Here is a 21306-nt window from a genome sequence, read left to right on the forward strand (position 1 = left end):
TCTCCAGCCCAGCCCGCACCCTCCACTCCTCTGCCGCTAATCTCCTCACCGGGCCTCGTTCTCACCCATCCCACCATTGACCCCCTGCCCACATCCTCCCCCTGGCCCGGAATGCCCTCCCTCCTCACATCCGCCAAGCTAGCTCTCTTCCTCCCTTCAAGGCCCTACTGAGAGCTCACCTCCTCCAGGAGGCCTTCCCACACTCAGCCCCTTCCTTCCTCTCCCCCTCGTTCCCCTCTCCATCCCCCCCATCTTACCTCCTTCCCTTCCCCACAGCACCTGTATATATGTATATATGTTTGTACATATTTGTTACTCTATTTATTTATTTATTTTACTTGTACATATCTATTCTATTTATTTTATTTTGTTAGTATGTTTGGTTTTGTTCTCTGTCTCCCCCTTTTAGACTGTGAGCCCACTGTTGGGTAGGGACTGTCTCTATAGGCTGCCAGCTTGTACTTCCCAAGTGCTTAGTCCAGTGCTCTGCACACAGTAAGCGCTCAATAAATACAATTGATTGATTGATTGGGTAGGGACCGTCTCTATATGTTGCCAGCTTGGACTTCCCAAGCTCTTATTCCAGTGCTCTGCACACAGTAAGCGCTCAATAAATACGATTGATTGATTGATTGATTGATTGGACACAGTCTCTGTCCCACACGGGGCTCACAGTCTTGATCTCCATTTGACGGATGAGGTAACTGAGGCCCAGAGAAGTGAGGTGACTTACCCAAGGTCACTCAGCAGAGGAACGGTGGAGCCGGGATTAGAAGCCTCCTCCTGCCTGGGGAGAGCTTATTTTGAGGGATGGGGACTCTCCAGCCCCCTCCCACCCTGACAAACACTCCTCACGCTGGGCTTCCAGGCTGTCCATTCCCTGGCCCCCTCCTACCTCACCTCCCTTCTGTCCTTCTCCAGCCCAGCCCGCACCCTCCTCCTCTACCACCGCTAACCTCCTCCCCGTGCCTCATCCTCACCTGTCCCGCCATTGACCCCCGGCCCACATCCTACCCTGGCCCGGAATGCCCTCCCTCCACACATCCGCCAAGCTAGCTCTCTTCCTCCCTCCGAAGCCCTACTGAGCCCTCCTCATTCATTCATTCAATCGCATTTATTGAGCGCTTACTGTGTGCGGAGCACTGTACTAAGCGCTTGGGAAGTCCAAGTCCAAGAGGCCTTCCCACACTGAGCCCCCTTTTTCCTCTCTCCCTCCCAATCCCCCCCTTCCCACCTCCTTCCCCTCCCCACAGCACCTGTATATACGTTTGTACAGATTCATTACTCTATTGATTTTGCTTGGACATATATTCTATTTATTTCATTAATGATGTGCATTTAGCTTTAATTCTTTTTGTTCTGACGACTTGACACCCATCCACATGTTTGGTTTCGTTGCCTGTCTCCCCCTTCTAGACTGTGAGCCCATTGTTGGGTAAGGACCGTCTCTAGATGTTGCCGACTTGGACTTCCCAAGCGCTTAGTCCAGTGCTCCGTACACAGTAAGCGCTCAGTAAATACGATTGAATGAATGAACTTCTTGATGCCATCCATCCCCTCGCCCCCTCCTACCTCACCTCACCGCTCCACTTCTACAAGCCAGCCCTCACACTTCGTTCCTCTATCGCCATCCTCCTCTCTCATCCTCGATCTCATCTATCTCATCGCCAACCTCTCGCCCAGGCCTGGAACACCCTTCCTCTTCATACCTGACGGACCGTGATTCTCTCCCGCTTCAAAGCCATCTTCTCCGAGAGGCCTTCCCCGACTGACCCCTCATTTCCTCTTCTCCCCCTTCTTCTTCCTCGCCCTAATTTGCTCCCTGAATTCACCCCTCCCAGCCCCACAGCACTTCCGTCCCTATCCGTAATTGATTTCCTTCCCTTCCCCACAGCACCTGTATATATGTATATATGTTTGTACATATTTATTACTCTATTTATTTATTTTACTTGTACATATCTATTCTATTTATTTTATTTTGTTGGCATGTTTGGTTTTGTTCTCTGTCTCCCCCTTTTAGACTGCGAGCCCACTGTTGGGTAGGGACTGTCTCTATATGTTGCCAATTTGTACTTCCCAAGCGCTTAGTACAGTGCTCTGCACATAGTAAGCGCTCAATAAATACGATTGATGATGATTTGTTCGTATTAATGTCCGGTTATCCCGTGCAGTGCTCTGCACGCGGTAAGCGCTCAGTAAATCCGATCGATCGACGGAGCGACGTCATACTTAACCAACGCGCGTTTCCTTCCAGATCAGCATGTTGAAGCCGAACGTTCCCGTCTTCCAGATCCTGAAATCCATCCCTCTCCTGGCCATTTCAGTCTGCAGTTTCTGTACTACGTGGCTGACGATCACCACAGTGGCGACAGTCCCCACCTACCTGAGCCAAGTGTTTCATTATAATCTCACCGAGGTAAGACACCTACGGGCCGTGTGACCTCGAGCGAGTCATTTCCCTTCTCTGAGCTTCAGTTACCTCATCTGGGAACTGGGGATTCAATACCTGCGCTCCCTCCTAATGATATTAATAATAATCGTGGTATTTGTTAAGCAGTAACTACGTGTTAATCACTGTACTAAGCACTGGGGAAGATACGTGGCTCAGTGGAAAGACCCTGGGCTTGGGAGCCAGAGGTCGTGGGTTCTAATCCCGGCTCCGCCACCTGTCAGCTGTGTGACTTTGGGCGAGCCACTTAACTTCTCTGGGCCTCAGTTACCTCCTCTGGAAAATGGGGATAAAGACTGTGAGCCCCACGTGGGACAACCTGATTATCTTGTGTCTTGTCCTCTGTCTCCCCCTTCTAGACTGTGAGCCCACTGTTGGGTAGGGACCGTCTCTAGATGTTGCCAACTTGGACTTCCCAAGCGCTTAGTACAGTGCTCTGCACACAGTAAGTGCTCAATAAATATGATTGATTGATTGATTGGAACAGTGCTTGGCACATAGTAAGCGCTTAACAGATACCATTATAATCATAATCATAAATACCACTGTAATTATTATTGTTATTATGGGGCAGGCATCTGGACAGGGATTCATCCCTAATCTTGAGGATGGGGGCCAGGAAGGTGAACCATCAACCCCCGGTGCCTCAGTTGCATCCTTATTTCCCGGAAATAAGACGGGGGGGGGGGGGGTAGGGAGGACCACCGTGAGCCCCCAGGGCCTGCCTTATTCTCCTCAGAATGGCTTCCTGTCGGCAACGCCCTTCATCGGGGCCGGGATCATGTCCATCCTGGTGGGAATTATGTCCGACTTCTTGCTGACCAGAAACATCCTCACCCTACTGACGGAGAGGAAGCTGTTTTCCACCCTGGGTAAGATGCGGAAGGGTCTTTCCCCGGGCTACCCCGGCTCCATAATAATAATAATAATAATAATAATAATAATAATAATGGCATTTGTTAAGCGCTTACTATGTGCAAAGCACTGTTCTAAGCGCTGAGGGGATACAGTGGGATCAAGTTGTCCCACGTGGGGCTCACAGTCTTAATCCTCATTTTACAGATGAGGTAACTGAGGCTCAGAGAAGTTAAGTGACTTGCCCAAGGTCGCACAGCAGAGATGTGGCGGAGCCGGGATTCGAACCCATGACCTCTGACTCCAAAGCCCGGGCTCTTTCCACTGAGCCACGCTGCTTCTCTAACAGTCAACCCATCATTCATTCATTCAATCGCATGATGTGCAGAGCACTTGTGGTTAACGGTCACCACAGTGGACTTGACTTCAGGTATTTCCATAACTGCGGCTTCGGGTGTGTAATCACCCTGTAATCTCCCCAGTGCTTAGAACAGTGCACATAGTAAGCACCTTATAAATGCCATCATTATTATTATTATTATTATCATCACTAACAAAATAAATAGAATAGTAAATATGTACAAGTAAAAGAAATAGCGTAATGCCCTGGAGTGGGCCCCGGGGCATTTCCACAGCCCACTGGATTGTACTCTCCCAGGCATTTAGTACAGTTCTCTGCACATAGTCAGCGCTCAGTAAATACCACTGATTGACTGGATGCCCTTCGGGACTGGCCCAGCCGGTGTCCACAGCACTAGTATGTCTCGCCACTGATTTGGTCCATATATACTGGATCTTTTAGACCGTGATCCCACTGTTGGGTAGGGACTGTCTCTATATGTTGCCAACTTGTACTTCCCAAGCGCTTAGTACAGTGCTCTGCACCTAGTAAGCACTCAATAAATACGATTGATGATGATGATGATATACTGGGTCAACCTCAGCGCTTGCCATAAGGCAGTGGTCATGGGTTCAAATCCCAGCTCTGCCACTTGTCAGCTGTGTGACTTCGGGCAAGCCACTTCGCTTCTCTGGGCCTCAGTTATCTGTGAAATGGGGATTGACTGTGAGCCCCCCGTGGGACAACCTGATCACCTTGTAACCTCTCCAGCGCTTAGAACAGTGCTTTGCACATAGTAAGCGCTTAATGAATGCCATCATCATCATCATCAAACGCCCTCCCTCTCCATTTCGGACAGGCGATGACTGTCCCCCCTCTCCAAAGCCTCACCGAAGTTCCCATCTCCCCCTTTTAGACTGAGCCCACTGTTGGGTAGGGACTGTCTCTATGCATTGCCAATTTGTACTTCCCAAGCGCTTAGTACAGTGCTCTGCACATAGTAAGCGCTCAATAAATACGATTGATGATGATGATGATGATCTCCTCCTGACTGAGCCCTCTTTTCCTCTTCTCCCACTCCCCTCCGCGTCACCCCGACTTGCCCCCTTCTTTCATCCCCCCGTCCCATCCCCACGGCCCCTAGTCACGTCTTTCTCCCCCTCTAGACCATCAGCTCCCTGTGGGCAGGGAATGTGTCTCTTTAGTGTTGCATTATACTCTCCCAAGCGCTTAATGCAGTGCTCCGCACCCAGTCAACGCTCAGGAAATACGACTGACTGACTGGCCGTCTAGCTGGACGTCCGGTTGTCCATTGATGTGCGTGTTCGTTCCCTCAGGAATGCTGTTTCCATCCATCTGCCTGGCGTTGGTTCCTTTCATGGCCTCCAGCCACACGACGGTCCTAGTCCTCCTCAACCTCTCCATGGTGGGGCAGAGCTTTGGCGGGGCAGGATTCCAACTTAACCCCCTGGACCTCGCTCCCAGGTACGGGTGTCCGCGGCCTCTCGGCTTCTCGCCAGCCTCCCTGCCTCCAGCCTCTTCGTCCCGGGCTCCTGACCACCAACCATCCCGCCCTCCCCCCCAACCTGGGACTCCCGGCCCCCCTCACAAACCTCACCGGTCCTCAGCTCTCTCCATCTTCAAAGCCCTTCTGCGGTGAGAAGCAGCGTGGCAGCGTGGGCTTGGGAGCCGGAAGGACCTGGGTTCTAATCCCGGCTCCGGCACTTGTCCGCTGTGTGACCTCGGGCAAGTCACTTGGCTTCTCTGGGCCTCAGTCCCCTCGTCTGTAAAATGGGGATTAAGAGCGTGAGCCCCATGTGGGACAGGGACTGTGTCCAATCTGACTTGTCCCTACCCCAGCACTTAGAACACATAGTAAGCACATAATAAATACCATCATCGCCATCCTTCTGGCCCCCCACTCAAACTCCCCCCCGAATCCACCTTCTCCATCCACTTTGCCCCGTCCTGAGCCTTGATTCCCCACTGCCAACCTCCCGGCTCTGTTGGTCTAAATGTCTTCCACACCACCCCCTTTCCCCTCTCTGAAATACACAAATCATGGCCCAGCTCCTCCAGGAAGCCCTCCCTGATCACCCCCGCCCATAGCCCAGTATTGGACCATTTACTGACAGTAACCGGCAGTGGGAAGAGGGGCAGGGGGAGAGGGGTGGCACAGAGGTGCGAGGGCTTCATGCCTGATTTAATAATAATAGTAATTACGATATTAAGCATTTACTATGTGCAAGGCACTGTACAAACCACTGGGGTAAATACAAGCCAATAACAGTGGACACAGTCTCCGTCTTGCGCGAAGCTAGCAGTCTTCAGCCCCATTTTCCAGATGAGGTCACCGAGGCCCAGAGGAGTGAAGTGATTTGCCCAAGCTCACAAAGCAGACAAGTGGCGGCGCTGGGATTAGAACCCAAGACCTTCTGATTCCCAGGCCCAGGCTCTAGGACCCGCTGCTTCTTAAACCCTCAGGCCGGGCCCCCTCGGCCCCCCGCCCCTCACCCAGCAGCAGCAGGGGTTGAGGGGAGGGTGGTGGTGGTGATGACGGGTGGGTCCTCCCTGATTTATGTTGCCCCCTGGCCCCCAAACAGCTGGGATTGATGCCCTGGCTCAGGGCTACCGAAGCAGGGCTGTGCTGTGAGTTCGAGTCTTGGGCTTTCGTCCCTCCCCTCCCCGCACACCCCAGAGGCTGGAGAATGGCTCTGGGCCTGCTCGAAGCCAAGGCCTGCTCGAAGCCGTGACCTGAGATCCCAGGTGGCAGGGGGTCCTGCTGTGAGTTCGAGTCTTGGGCTTCCATCCCTCCCCTCCCCGCTCACCCCAGAGGCTGGAGAATGGGTCTGGGCCCGCTGGAAGCCAAGGCCTGCTCAAAGCCGTGACCTGAGATCCCAGGTGGCAGCGGGTCCTGCTGTGAGTTCGAGTCTTGGGCTTCCATCCACCCCACTTGGTCCCTCCCCTCCCCGCTCACCCCAGAGGCTGGAGAATGGCTCTGGGCCCGCTCGAAGCCAAGGCCTGCTCAAAGCCGTGACCTGAGATCCCAGGTGGCAGGGGGTCCTGCTGTGAGTTCGAGTCTTGGGCTTTCGTCCCTCCCCTCCCCGCACACACCAGAGGCTGGAGAATGGCTCTGGGCCTGCTTGAAGCCAAGGCCTGCTCGAAGCCGTGACCTGAGATCCCAGGTGGCAGGGGGTCCTGCTGTGAGTTCGAGTCTTAGGCTTCCGTCCACCCCATTTGGTCCCTCCCCTCCCCACTCACCCCAGAGGCTGGAGAATGGGTCTGGGCCCGCTCGAAGCCAAGACCTGCTCGAAGCCGTGACCTGAGATCCCAGGTGGCAGGGGGTCCTGCTGTGAGTTCGAGTCTTGGGCTTCCGTCTCCCCCACTTGGTCCCTCCCCTCCCCGCTCACCCCAGAGGCTGGAGAATGGCTCTGGGCCTGCTCAAATCCAAGGCCTGCTCAAAGCCGTGACCTGAGATCCCAGGTGGCAGGGGGTCCTGCTGTGAGTTCGAGTCTTGGGCTTCCATCCCTCCCCTCCCCGCTCACCCCAGAGGCTGGAGAATGGCTCTGGGCCCGCTCGAAGCCAAGGCCTGCTCGAAGCCGTGACCTGAGATCCCAGGGGGCAGGGGGTCCTGCTGTGAGTTCGAGTCTTGGGCTTCCGTCCCTCCCCTCCCCGCTCACCCCAGAGGCTGGAGAATGGCTCTGGGCCCGCTCGAAGCCAAGGCCTGCTCAAAGCCGTGACCTGAGATCCCAGGTGGCAGGGGGTCCTGCTGTGAGTTCGAGTCTTGGGCTTCCGTCCCTCCCCTCCCCGCTCACCCCAGAGGCTGGAGAATGGGTCTGGGCCCGCTCGAAGCCAAGGCCTGCTCAAAGCCATGACCTGAGATCCCAGGGGGCAGGGGGTCCTGCTGTGAGTTCGAGTCTTGGGCTTCCGTCCCTCCCCTCCCCGCTCACCCCAGAGGCTGGGAGAACGGCTCTGGGGCCCGCTCGAAGCCAAGGCCTGCTCAAAGCCGTGACCTGAGATCCCAGGTGGCAGGGGGTCCTGCTGTGAGTTCGAGTCTTGGGCTTCCATCCCTCCCCTCCCCGCTCACCCCAGAGGCTGGAGAATGGCTCTGGGCCCGCTCGAAGCCAAGGCCTGCTCGAAGCCGTGACCTGAGATCCCAGGTGGCAGCGGGTCCTGCTGTGAGTTCGAGTCTTGGGCTTCCATCCCTCCCCTCCCCGCTCACCCCAGAGGCTGGAGAATGGCTCTGGGCCCGCTCAAAGCCAAGGCCTGCTCGAAGCCGTGACCTGAGATCCCAGGTGGCAGCGGGTCCTGCTGTGAGTTCGAGTCTTGGGCTTCCGTCCCTCCCCTCCCCGCTCACCCCAGAGGCTGGAGAATGGGTCTGGGCCCGCTTGAAGCCAAGGCCTGCTCAAAGCCGTGACCTGAGATCCCAGGTGGCAGGGGGTCCTGCTGTGAGTTCGAGTCTTGGGCTTCCATCCCTCCCCTCCCCGCTCACCCCAGAGGCTGGAGAATGGGTCTGGGCCCGCTCGAAGCCAAGGCCTGCTCAAAGCCATGACCTGAGATCCCAGGGGGCAGGGGGTCCTGCTGTGAGTTCGAGTCTTGGGCTTCCATCCCTCCCCTCCCCGCTCACCCCAGAGGCTGGAGAACGGGTCTGGGCCCGCTCGAATCCAAGGCCTGCTCAAAGCCGTGTGACAGGGGTTCCCTGGGACCTGAGCTCCTAAATCGGGGGTCTCCCCGTGACCCGTGGGTTTGGGGGCGGTGTCCCTCACCAACTTCGCCCCACCTCCAGGTACGCGAGCCTACTCTTTGGGATCATGAGCTCCTACGGGCAGCTAGGCGGGTTCTTCGCTCCCTTGGTGGCTGGCTTCCTCCTCAATCACGTAAGGCCGGGCTCCAGGACCCCCCACCCCGACACCCCCAGGGGAGCAGGAGAGCCCCTGGCCACCCCCCCAGCCCCTAGCCGGCCGGGCGGCCCGCTCTGACCGCCCAGATGGGAAGGGGGCTGGAAATGGGGGGCAGACAGGGGGGAAGAGGGGATGGAGATGGAGCTGGAGAAGGGGAGAGGAGAGAGGAAAATGGAGCAAGGGAAAGAAGGGAGAAGCAGCGTGGCTCAGTGGGAAGAGCCCGGGCTTTGGAGTCAGACGTCATGGGTTCAAATCCCGCCTCCGCCAATTGTCAGCTGGGTGACTTCAGGCAAGTCACTTCACTTCTCAGTGACCTCATCTGTAAAACGGGGACAAAGACTGTGAGCCCCCCGTGGGACAACCTGATCAACTTGTATCCTCCCCAGTGCTTGGAACAGTGCTTTGCACATAGTAAGCGCTTAATAAATGCCATTATTTTTATTATTCTCCTTGACTCAGTGACCTCATCTCTAAATTGGGAATTAGGACTGGGAGCCCCCCGTGGGACAACCCGATCACCTTGTATCCTCCCCAGCGCTTAGAACAGTGCTTTGCACATAGTAAGCGCTTAATAAATGCCATTATTGTTATTATTCTCCTTGCCTCAGTGACCTCATCTCTAAAATGGGGATTAGGACTGGGAGCCCCCCGTGGGACAACCTGATCACCGTGTAACCTCCCCAGCGCTCAGAACAGTGCTTTGCACATAGTAAGCGCTTAATAAATGCCATTATTATTATTCTCCTTGCTTCAGTGACCCATCTGTAAAATGGGGATAAAGACTGTGAGCCCCCGTGGGACAACCTGATCACCTTGTAACCTCCCCAGCACTTAGAACAGTGCTTTGCGCATAGTAAGCGCTTAATAAATGTCATCATTATTATTATTATTATTATTATTAAAGGAAGGGCAAGGACAAGGGAGGGGAGATAAGAGAGAGAAGAATCAATCATCAGTGGTATTTATTGAGCTGTGCGTGCAGGGCGCTGTACTATGCACTGAGCATTCATTCATTCATTCAATCAATCAATCAATCGTATTTATAAAGCACTTACTGTGTGCAGAGCTCTGTACTAAGCACTTGGGAAGTACAAATCAGCAACATAGAGATGGTCCAGTCATATTTATTGAGTGCTTACTGTGTGCAGAGCGCTTGGGAAGTCCAAGTCGACAACATCTAGAGACGGTGCCTACCCAACAACGGGCTCGCAGTCTAGAAGGGGGAGACGGGCGACAAAACCAAACACGTGGACAGGTGTCAAGTCATCAGAACAAAGAGAAATAAAGCTAGATGCCCATCATTAACAAAATAAATAAAATAGTAAATATGGACAAGTAAAATAAATAGAGTGATAAATCTATACAAACATATAGATTGTACAGATGGGGGAAGATGGGGGAATGTATAGATTCTATCCAATCTATCCAATGTATACATTGGGGAAGCAGCGTGACTCAGTGGAAAGAGCCCGGGCTTTGGAGTCCGAGGTCATGGGTTCAAATTCCAGCTCCGCCGCTTGTCAGCTGGGTAACTTTGGGCAAATCACTTCGCTTCTCTGGGCCTCAGTTCCCTCATCTGTAAAATGGGGGTGAAGACTGTGAGCCCCACGGGGGACAACCTGATCACCTTGTAACCTCCCTAGCGCTTAGAACAGTGCTTTGCACATAGTAAGTGCTTAATAAATGCCATTATTATTATTATTATTATTATTATTATTATTATTATTATTATTATTATTATTATATATACAGGTAGGGCGGGGGGGGCGGAGGAGAGGAAAAAGGGGGCTCAGTCTGGGCCCACGGTTGGGTAGGGACTGTCTCTATGTGTTGCCGACTTGTAATTCCCAAGCGCTTAGTACAGTGCTCTGCACACAGTAAGCGCTCAATAAATACGATTGATTTATTGATTGATTGTCCTCAGGGGTTTTAAGGGGAGAAAGGGTCAGAGGAGGAGAAAGGAGAGGAGCAAAGTGGGGAAAGAGGTCGGAGAGGAGCCTTGTTCACAGTTTAGAGTCTTATTTTAGACTCTTAGACTGTGAGCCCACTGTTGGGTAGGGACTGTCTCTATATGTTGCCAACTTGTACTTCCCAAGCGCTTAGTACAGTGCTTTGTACACAGTAAGCGCTCAATAAATACGATTGATTGATTATTTTACACGGAAACCAGGATGGTTCCCTCGGGTTCTTGTGCCTGCAGGATTCGGAGTACGGCTGGACTTATATCTTCACCCTGACGGCCGGAGTTAACCTGGTGGGCCTGGCGTTCTACCTCATCTTTGCCAAGGTGGACGTCCAGGACTGGGCGAAGGAGACTCTCACCCGCCTCTGACACCTGATGGACGCTCGTGAAGAACCCAATCCCATCCGACGACGACTCGACACCCGTCCCCGTGTTTGGTTTTGTCGTCCGTCTCCCCCTTCTAGCCTGTGAGCCCCTTGTCGGGTAGGGACCCTCTCTAGATGTCGCCGACTTGTGCTTCCCAAGTGCTTAGTCCAGTGCTCTGCACACGGTAAGCGCTCAATAAATACGATTGAATGAATGAATGAATGAAATCTCTCTGGTCTTAAAAAAAATTACTACTTCTAACAACGAAAAATAACTGTGGTATTTGTTAAGCAACTGCTATGCGCCAGGCACTGTATTAAGCGCTGGGGTAGATATAAGCTAATCGGGTTGGACACTGTCTCCGTCCCACATAGGGCTCACGGTCTTAATCCCCATTCTACGGATGAGGAAACTGAGGCCCAGACAAGTGAAGTGGTTTGCCCAAGGTCACACAGCGGAGAAGGGATTAGAACTCACGTCCTTTGACTCCCACTTTCCACTAAGCCAGTCATTCATTCATTCAATCAATCGTATTTATTGAGCGCTCACTGTGTGCAGAGCACTGTACTAAGCGCTTGACAAGTTGGCAAAATATAGAGACAGTCCCTACCCAACAGTGGGCTCACAGTCTAGAAATAATAGAATAATAGAATAATAATGGAATAATAATAATACAAGCCATGCTGCTTGTACCCCTTAGATCTAAGCCAGATAAGAAGGAACATAACCCAATTTGGAAAGCGACCCCCTGGGCCCGGCTCTGCCACGTGTCAGCTGTGTGACTTTGGGCAAGTCGCTTCACTTCTCTGGGCCTCAGTGACCTCATCTGGAAAATGGGGATGAAGATTGTGAGCCCCACATGAGACAACCTGATCACCTTGTATCATCCCCAGCGCTCAGAACAGTGCTTGGCACAGTAGTGCCGTGGCTCAGTGGGAACAGCCCGGGCTTTGGAGTCGGGGGTCATGGGTTCAAATCCCGGCTCTGCCAATTGTCAGCTGGGTGACTTTGGGCAAGTCGCTTCACTTCTCTGGGCCTCAGTGACCTCATCTGGAAAATGGGGATGAAGATTGTGAGCCCCCCGTGGGACAACCTGATCACCTTGTATCATCCCCAGCGCTTAGAACAGTGCCTGGTACAGTAGTGCCGTGGCTCAGTGGGAAGAGCCCGGGGTTTGGAGACAGGGGTCACGGGTTCAAATACCGGCTCCGCCAATTGTCAGCTAGGTGACTTTGGGCAAGTCACTTCACTTCTCTGTGCCTCAGTTACCTCATCTGTAAAATGGGGGTGAAGACTGTGAGCCCCCCGTGGGACAACCTGATCACCTTGTAAACTCCCCAGCGCTTAGAACAGTGCTTTGCACATAGTAAGCGCTTAATAAATGCCATTATTATTATTAACAAGTATCATCATTATCCAGTGCTTTGCACATAGGAAGCACTTAGCGTGGCTCAGTGGAAACAGCCCGGGCTTTGGAGTCAGAGGTTGTGGGTTCAAATGCCGGCTCTGCCACTTGTCTGCTGTGTGACCTTGGGTAAGTCACTTAACTTCTCTGTACCTCAGTTACCCCATCTGTAAAATGGGGATTAAGACTGGGAGCCCCCCACGGGACAACTTGATCACCTTGTAACCTCCCCAGCGCTTAGAACAGTGCTTTGCACATAGTAAGCACTTAATAAATGCCATTATTATTATTATTATTATTAATAATAATAAATGCCATCATTATTATTTATCGGTTCTTGGTCTCCTATTTCCAGAAATATTGAAGTCTTTTTTTTTTAATTTTTTCCCCTGCCTGGGGTTTTTAGTTCCATCCCCCCAGGCCCTGGCATCTAAATGGTAGCCCCCTGACCTACTCGACACGGAGAGATTCTTCCCTGGGACCTCTGAAGCTAAAACATTAATCCCTGGATGAATTCACCCCTCCTTCAGGAGAAGCCTTGGGCCTCGAGAGAAGCAGCGTGGCTCAGGGGAAAGAGCCCGGGCTTGGGAGTCAGAGGTCATGGGTTCAAATCCCGGCTCCGCCACTTGTCAGCTGTGTGACTTTGGGCAAGTTGCTTCTCTGGGCCTCAGTTCCTCATCTGTAAAATGGGGATCAAGACTGAGAGCCCCACGTGGGACAACCTGATCACCTTGTATCCTCCCCAGTGTTTAGAGCAGTGCTTCGCACATAGTAAGTGCTTAACAAATCCCATCATTATTATTTTCTCGACTGTGAGCCTGCCCGCTGTTGGGCAGGGACCGTCTCTACACGTTGCCGACTTGTACTTCCCAAGCGCTTAGTACAGTGCTCTGCACATAGTAAGCGCTCAATAAATACGATTGAATGAATAAATGAATAAAGTCACTTCATCATCATCATCATCAATCGTATTTATAGAGTGCTTACTGTGTGCAGAGCACTGTACTAAGCGCTTGGGAAGTGCAAGTTGGCAACATATAGAGACAGTCCCTACCCAACAGTGGGCTCACTTCACTTCTCTGTGCCTCAATTCCCTCATCTGTAAAATGGGGATGAAGACTGGGAGCCCCCCGTGGGACAACCTGATCACCTTGTAACCTCCCCAGCGCTTAGAACAGTGCTTTGCACACAGTAGGCGCTTAATAAATGCCATCATCATTATTATTATGTCGAATTTGCGATGAAACAGCTGATTCTCTTACTGAGCCCAGAAGAACTCATTCTCTCCTTCAGAAGCAGAATGTCACTAACCCTTTTCCACAAAAAAAATAGACGTAGAATAAGTTGCAAAAATCCAAGATGATGAATGGCAGCCTATGTTATTAATATTAATAATATTAATTAATAAAATTAATATTAATATTAATTGTTGTTGTTATTTTATCATGTGCTGTCGAGTCGTTTCCAATTCCCAGTGACTCCATGGATGTACTTTCTCCAGAACATCCTGTCTTCTGCCATAACCCGCAACCTTTCTAACGGTTCTCCCGTTTTGGTTGTCAATCAATCAGTCCATGCTATTTGCTGAGCTGGGGCTAGTATATTGATGATGATGATGATGATGACATTTTATTAAGCGCTTACTATGTGCCAAGCACTGTTCAAAGCGCTGAGGAGCCTCTGCCCCTCTCAGCCCAGTGCCCTGGGGCTAGTATATTGAGGATGATGATGATGATGGCATTTATTAAGCGCTTACTATGTGCCAAACACTGTTCTAAGCATTGAGGAGCCTCTGCCCCCTCTCAGCCCAGTGCCCTGGGGCTAGTATATTGAGGAGGAGGATGATGGTGGCATTTATTAAGCGCTTACCATGTGCCAAGCACTGTTCTAAGCGCTGAGGGCCCTCTGCCCCCTCTCAGCCCAGTGCCCTGGGGCTAGTATATTGAGGAGGAGGATGATGGTGGCATTTGTTAAGCGCTTACTATGTGCCAAGCACTGTTCTAAGCGCTGAGGGCCCTCTGCCCCCTCTCAGCCCAGTGCCCTGGGGCTAGTATATTGAGGAGGAGGATGATGGTGGCATTTATTAAGCGCTTACTATGTGCCAAGCACTGTTCTAAGCGCTGAGGAGCCTCTGCCCCCTCTCAGCCCAGTGCCCTGGGGCTAGAATATTGAGGATGATGATGATGATGGCATTTATTAAGCGCTTACTATGTGCCAAGCACTGTTCTAAGCGCTGAGGAGCCTCTGCCCCCTCTCAGCCCAGTGCCCTGGGGCTAGTATATTGACGATGATGATGATGATGGCATTTATTAAGCGCTTAAGTGCTTAGAACAGTGCTTTGCACATAGTAAGCGCTTAATAAATGCCATCATTATTATTTATTTTACTATGTGCCAAGCAATGTTCTAAGCGCTTAGGAGCCTCTGCCCCCTCTCAGCCCCGTGTATATTGAGGATGATGATGATGATGGCATTTATTAAGTGCTTACTATGTGCCAAGCACTGTTCTAAGCGCTGAGGAGCCTCTGCCCCCTCTCAGCCCAGTGCCCTGGGGCTAGTATATTGAGGACGAGGATGATGGTGGCATTTATTAAGCACTTACTATGTGCCAAGCACTGTTCTAAGCACTGAGGAGCCTCTGCCCCCTCTCAGCCCAGTGTCCTGGGGCTAGTATATTGAGGATGATGACGATGATGGCATTTATTAAGCGCTTACTATGTGACAAGCACTGTTCTAAGCGCTGAGGACCCTCTGCCCCCTCTCAGCCCAGTGCCCTGGGGCTAGTATATTGAGGAGGAGGAGGATGATGGCATTTATTAAGCGCTTACTATATGCCAAACACTGTTCTAAGCGCTGAAGAGCCTCTGCCCCCTCTCAGCCCAGTGCCCTGGGGCTAGTATATTGAGGAGGATGATGATGATGGCATTTATTAAGCGCTTACTATGTGCCAAGCACTGTTCTAAACACTGGGGAGGTTACAAGGTGATGAGGTTGTCCCATGGGGGGCTCACAGTCTTCATCCCCATTTTACAGATGCGGGGACTGAGGCACAGAGAATAATAATAACAATAATGGCATTTTATTAAGCGCTTACTCTGTGCAAAGCACTGTTCTAAGCGCTGGGGAGGTTACAAGGTGATGAGGTTGTCCCATGGGGGGCTCACAGTCTTCATCCCCATTTTAAAGATGGTGTGAGCCCCATGCAAGACAGGGACTGTGTCCAACCTGATTAGCTTGTATCTCCCCCAGTGCTTAGAACAGTGCTTGACACGTAGCAAGCGCTTAACAAATACCGTCATTATTATTATTATCATCATCAATTGTTTCTATTGAGCACTTTCCGTGTGCAGAGCACTGTACTGAGCACTTGGGAGAGGACAACAGAGTGCACAGTGCTCTACAGACAGAAAAGGACATGAAATGCAAGTGCCAGAAACTCAAACCATCATGATGCCGAGGAGAATACCTGTATATATGTATATATGTTTGTACATATTTATTACTCTATTTATTTATCCATTTATTTTACTTGTACATATCTATTCTGTTTATTTTATTTTGTTAGTATGTTTGGGTTTTTTCTCTGTCTCCCCCTTTTAGACTGTGAGCCCACTGTTGGGTGGGGAGTGTCTCTATATGTTGCCAAATTGTACTTCCCAAGCGCTTAGTACAGTGCTCTGCACACAGTAAGCACTCAATAAATACGATTGATGATGATGATGATGATGAGAATGCCAGGGACAGATAGAGGAGTGGGATGGGTAATAATTGCTACAAGGTGACTGGAAATGGCAGGGAGGGGAGAGAAGAGGGTTAATCCAGGAGGGCTCAGTGGAGGAGGTGAGAATCCAGCAGGGTTTTAAAAGAGGGAAGACCTAGAGTTTGAAGAGGATGTGAAAGGGAATTCCAGGTGTGGGGAGATAACATAAATCTGTATATATGTATATATGTTTGTACATATTTATTACTCTATTTACTTTATTTATTTTACTTGTACATATCTATTCTATTTATTTTATTTTGTTAGTATGTTTGGTTTTGTTCTCTGTCTTCCCCCTTCTAGACTGTGAGCCCGCTGTTGGGTAGGGACCGTCTCTATAGGTTGCCAACTTGGACTTCCCAAGCGCTTAGTACAGTGCTCTGCACACAGTAAGCGCTCAATAAATACGATTGATTGATTGCTCGATTGATTGATAAATACATCGCCATCCCAGATGGTTTGCTTCGCCCCTTTCAGGCGGTATTTATTGAGCACTTACTATGTGCAGAGCATCGGCTTGGGAGAGGACAATACAACAGACCCATTCCTTGGCCACAGTGAGCGGGAATGGGGACAGACATTAATATAAAGAAATCATTTATAATATAAATTAATAAGTGAGTACAGAGCATCAGTACTCTATTTATTTTACTTGTACTTATCTATTATATTTATTTTATTTTGTTAATATGTTTGGTTTTGTTCTCTGTCTCCCCCTTCTAGACTGTGAGCCCGCTGTTGGGTAGGGACTGTCTCTCTATGTTGCCAACTTGTACTTCCCAAACGCTTAGTCCAGTGCTCTGCACACAGTAAGCGCTCAATAAATACGATTGATTGATTGATCGGCTGATTGATGAATACATCGCCATCCCAGATGGTTGCTTCACCCCTTTCAGACGGTATTTATTGAGCGCTTACTATGTGCAGAGCACCGGCTTGGGAGAGGACAATACAACAGACCCATTCCTTGCCCACAGTGAGCGGGAATGGGGACAGACATTAATATAAAGAAATCATTTATAATATAAATTAATAAATTAGTACGGAGCATCAGTACTCTATTTATTTTACTTGTACTTATCTATTATATTTATTTTATTTTGTTAATATGTTTGGTTTTGTTCGCTGTCTCCCCCTTCTAGACTGTGAGCCCGCTGTTGGGTAGGGACCGTCTCTATTTGTTGCCAACTTGGACTTCCCAAGCGCTTAGTCCTGTGCTCTGCACACAGTAAGCGCTCAATAAATACGATTGATTGATTGATTGATTGATCAGTATAAATAAATAAAATGACAAATGTATATGTAAGGGCTGTGGAGGGGGAAGAGGGGGTTGATTAATGCTATTGATGACTGAGTGGAAAGGGCACGGGTTCTGAGCCCAGCTCTGTCACTTGTGTGCTGTGTGACCTTGGGCAAGTCACAGCTTTGCTGGACCTCACTGTCTTCAGCTGTAAAGTGGGAATTAAATCCCTGTTCTCCCTCCCCCTTAGATTAGCTCTGTGTGGGAGAGGGACTCTATCCAACCTGATTATCTTGCATCGATCCCTGTACTTGCTTTATCTTGATGATCTACAGTAAGCACTTCACAAAACCCACAGTTAATTTCTGCGAAAATCAATCTATCAATCATATTTATTGAGCGCTTACTGTGTGCAGAGCACTGTACTAAGCGCTTGGGAAGCACAAGTTGGCAACATGTAGACAGTCCCTACCCAACAGTGGGCTCACAGTCTAGAAGGAAGCTGAAGAAAATAAAGACAAAATGGGATATGGATTCACCTAATCCCAAAGACCCTTGAAACAGGTGGCGGTGATGATGATGATGGTATCTGTGAAGTGCTTACTATGTGCCAAGCCCTTTGCATCCCACAAAACACCGCTCTTCCCACCTTCAAAATCCTCCTAGAATCATATCTCCTTCCGGAGGCGTTCCGGAATTAAACCTTTATTTCCCTAAGCTCTCCCGTCTGCGTCGCCTGGAAACCTGGTTCATTCATTCACTTAATTAAGCGCTTACTGTGTGCAGAGCACTGTACTAAGCGCTTGGGAAGGTATAGTGCAGCAATAAAGAGTGACAGTCCCTGCCCACGACGAGCTCAAAGTCTTGGGGGGAGGAGGGAGAGAGAGACATCAATATAAATAAACAGGCATCAGTACTCTTTATTTATTTTACTTGTACATATCTATTCTATTTATTTTATTTTGTTAATATGTTTGGTTTTGTTCTCTGTCTCCCCCTTCTAGACTGTGAGCCCACTGTTGGGTAGGGACTGTCTCTAGATGTTGCCAACTTGGACTTCCCAAGCGCTTAGTCCAGTGCTCTGCACACAGTAAGCGCTCAATAAATACGATTGATTGATTGATTGCTCAGTATAAATAAATAAAATGACAAATGTATACATAAGGGCTGTGGAGGGGGAAGAGGGGGTTGATTAATGCTATTGATGACTGAGAAGCCATGAGGCTTAGTGGAAAGCATGGGCTCGGGAGTCGGAGAACATGGGTTCTAATCCTGCCACTTGTCTGCTGTGTGACCTTGGGCAAGTCACTTCAGCGTGACTCAGTGGAAAGAGCCCGGGCTTTGGAGTCAGAGGTCATGGGTTCAAATCCCGGCTCCGCCAGTTGTCAGCTGTGTGACTTTAGTCACTTAACTTCTCTGTGCCTCAGTTCCCTCATCTGGAAAATGGGGATTAAGATTGTGAGCCCACGTGGGACAACCTGATCACCTTGTATTCCCCCCAGCGCTTAGAACAGTGCTTTGCGCATAGTAAACGCTTAACAAATGCCATCATTATTATTATTATTTTCTTTGCCTCAGTTCCCTCATGTGTAAAATGGGGATTAAGACCGTGAGCCCCCAGTGGGACAACCTGCTGACCTCCTATCTACCCCAGCCGTTGTTGGCTTGGGACTGTCTGTGTCGCCGAATTGGACTTTCCAAGCGTTTAGCACAGTGCTCTGCACACGGTAAGCACTCAAGACGACTGAATGAATGAATAAACAGCGCTTGGCACATAGTAAGCGCTTCACAAATGCCATCATTACTATGAATGACGCCCACCTGGAATTGATTTTCCTGTTTGTTTTCCCCCTCTAGCCTAGAAACTCCTAATGGGCAGGGAACATGTGTGCCCCTGCAACCAGTAAGTGCTCTATAAAATATCACTAATTGATTGATTGATTGATTGATTGATTGATTGATTGCACGTTTTTCCCCAGGAGCTGGGGGGGGCGTGGATTGGACCCCCGAGGCTGGTAATTTGCTGTGGAAATGTCAACTGGGTGGAGTCAATAAAAAGAGGATAAAAAGAGGGAGAGCAGATGGGGCTTGGGCTTGCTGATCGTCCTGTGAGCTTGACCACTGAGGTAGCCCCTGGCTAGAAGAGGGGGGGGGGTCCCATGGCAGGGGTCTCCTGTTCTTTGGGGGGGGGGTGGGTGGAGGGAGGAAGTGCTCTTATATGGGGGTCTTACTCCTGGAAAGGAAGCTGTTTTTGTTTAAAAAGCTCCTTGTTTTGCAGGCAGTCAACTGTATTTATTAATCAATCAATCAATTGTATTTATTGAGCGCTTACTGTGTGCAGAGCACTGTACTAAACGCTTGGGAAGTACAAGTTGGCAACATATAGAGACAGTCCCTACCCAACAGTGGGCTCACAGTCTAAAACGGGGAGTCTAAAAGAGGGGGGGAGTCTAAAAGGGGGGGGTAAGTGTTACGTATTTACTGTGTGTAGAGCACTGTACTAAGTGCTTGGGAGAGTAATGATAATAATAATAATGATGGCATTTATTAAGCGCCTACTATGTGCAAAGCATTGTTCTAAGCGCTGGGGAGGTTACAAGGTGATCAGGTTGTCCCACGGCGGGGCTCAGAGTCTTAATCCCCATTTTCCAGATGAGGTAAGTGAGGCCCAGAGAAGTGACTTGAAAGTCACACAGTGGCGGAGGTGAGGCCCAGTGAAGTGACTTGCCCAAAGTCACACAGTGGCGGAGGCGGGATTGGAACCCATGACCTCCGACACCCAAGCCCGGGCTCTTTCTACTGAGCCGCGCTGCTTCTCTATAGGACAGACGCATTCCCTGCCCACAGTGAGGTTACAGTCTAGAGGGGGAGGCAGATGTTAATATAATTGCAGCCCCCCTGCCCACCCCCGCTTTAGCCTTGGCCATTTTATTCCCTTCCCTCCACTGGGATCTCTTTAATTCTTTTTATATGGTGTTTGTTAAATGTTTATTATGTGCCAGGCACTGTACTAGACGCTGGGGTAGTTACAAGTTCGTCAGGTTGGATGCAGTCCGTGTCCCACTTGGGGCTCACGATCTCAAGGCCCATTTTAGAGCTGAGGGAATTGAGGCCCAGTGAAGTGACTGGCCCAAGGTCACACAGTGGGCAAGTGGAGGAGCGAGGATTAGAACCCAGGCTTTGTGGGTTTCCAGGACTGTGCTCTACCCACTAGCCCACACTGCTTCTCTGCTTTCCACCCTCTCCCCGCTTCTTCTTTCATTAATTCATTCAATCGTATTTATTGAGCGCTTACCATAAGAGAAGCAGCGTGGCTCAGTGGCAAGAGCCCGAGCTTTGGAGTCAGTGGTCATGGGTTCAAATCTCGGCTCCGCCAATTGTCAGCTGGGTGACTTTGGGCAAGTCACTTCACTTCTCTGGGCCTCAGTGACCTCATCTGTAAAATGGGGATGAAGACTGTGAGCCCCCCGTGGGACAGCCTGATCACCTGATAACCTCCCCAGTGCTTAGAACAGTGCTTTGCGCATAGTAAGTGCCTACTAAATGCCATTATTATTATTGTTAGCTGTGTGACTTTGGGCAAGTCACTTCACTTCTCTGGGCCTCAGTTCCCTCATCTGTAAAATGGGGATGAAGGCTGTGAGCCCCCCCATTGGGACAACCTGATCACCTTGTAACCTCCCCAGTGCTTAGAGCAGTGCTTTGCATGTAGTAAGCGCTTAATAAATGCCATTATTATTATTATTACTGTGTGCAGAACACTGTACGAAGCGCTTGGAAAGTACAATTCGGCGACAGAATTGTTCCCTTCTGGTTCTCCCAGCCGAGTGGTCCCCAAAGTCCCGTGTGCTAAACTGAGCCGGACTTTTCATTCATTCATTCAATCGTGTGTGTTGAGCGCTTACTGTGTGCAGAGCACTATACTAAGCGCTTGGGAAGTCCAAGTTGGCAACATACAGAGACTGTCCCTACCCAACAGTGGGCTCACAGTCTAGAAGATCCTTTCCTCCCCCGCAGCCCGGGCC

At 50.3% G+C, this 21306-nt stretch overlaps 1 protein-coding gene across 2 annotated transcripts in view; it reads left to right on the plus strand.

The window, feature by feature from the left end:
* LOC119938229 (sodium-dependent phosphate transport protein 3-like) overlaps positions 1-11016 on the plus strand; it is a 33406-nt gene extending 22390 nt beyond the window's left edge. Inside the window, exons 9-13 of one of the 2 annotated variants that reach the window (XM_038757974.1) lie at positions 2258-2419; positions 3192-3324; positions 4985-5132; positions 8434-8524; positions 10749-11016. In XM_038757974.1, coding sequence (XP_038613902.1) covers positions 2258-2419; positions 3192-3324; positions 4985-5132; positions 8434-8524; positions 10749-10880 — 666 coding nt within the window. In that variant the 3' untranslated portion in view covers positions 10881-11016. The remainder of the gene's footprint in view (positions 1-2257; positions 2420-3191; positions 3325-4984; positions 5133-8433; positions 8525-10748) is intronic. The other variant, XM_038757975.1, reaches the window with a different exon arrangement.
* The last annotated feature ends 10290 nt before the right edge of the window (positions 11017-21306 follow it).

The sequence above is a fragment of the Tachyglossus aculeatus genome, chromosome 16, assembly GCF_015852505.1.
Source record: "Tachyglossus aculeatus isolate mTacAcu1 chromosome 16, mTacAcu1.pri, whole genome shotgun sequence".
In the NCBI taxonomy this organism is placed as follows: domain Eukaryota; kingdom Metazoa; phylum Chordata; class Mammalia; order Monotremata; family Tachyglossidae; genus Tachyglossus; species Tachyglossus aculeatus.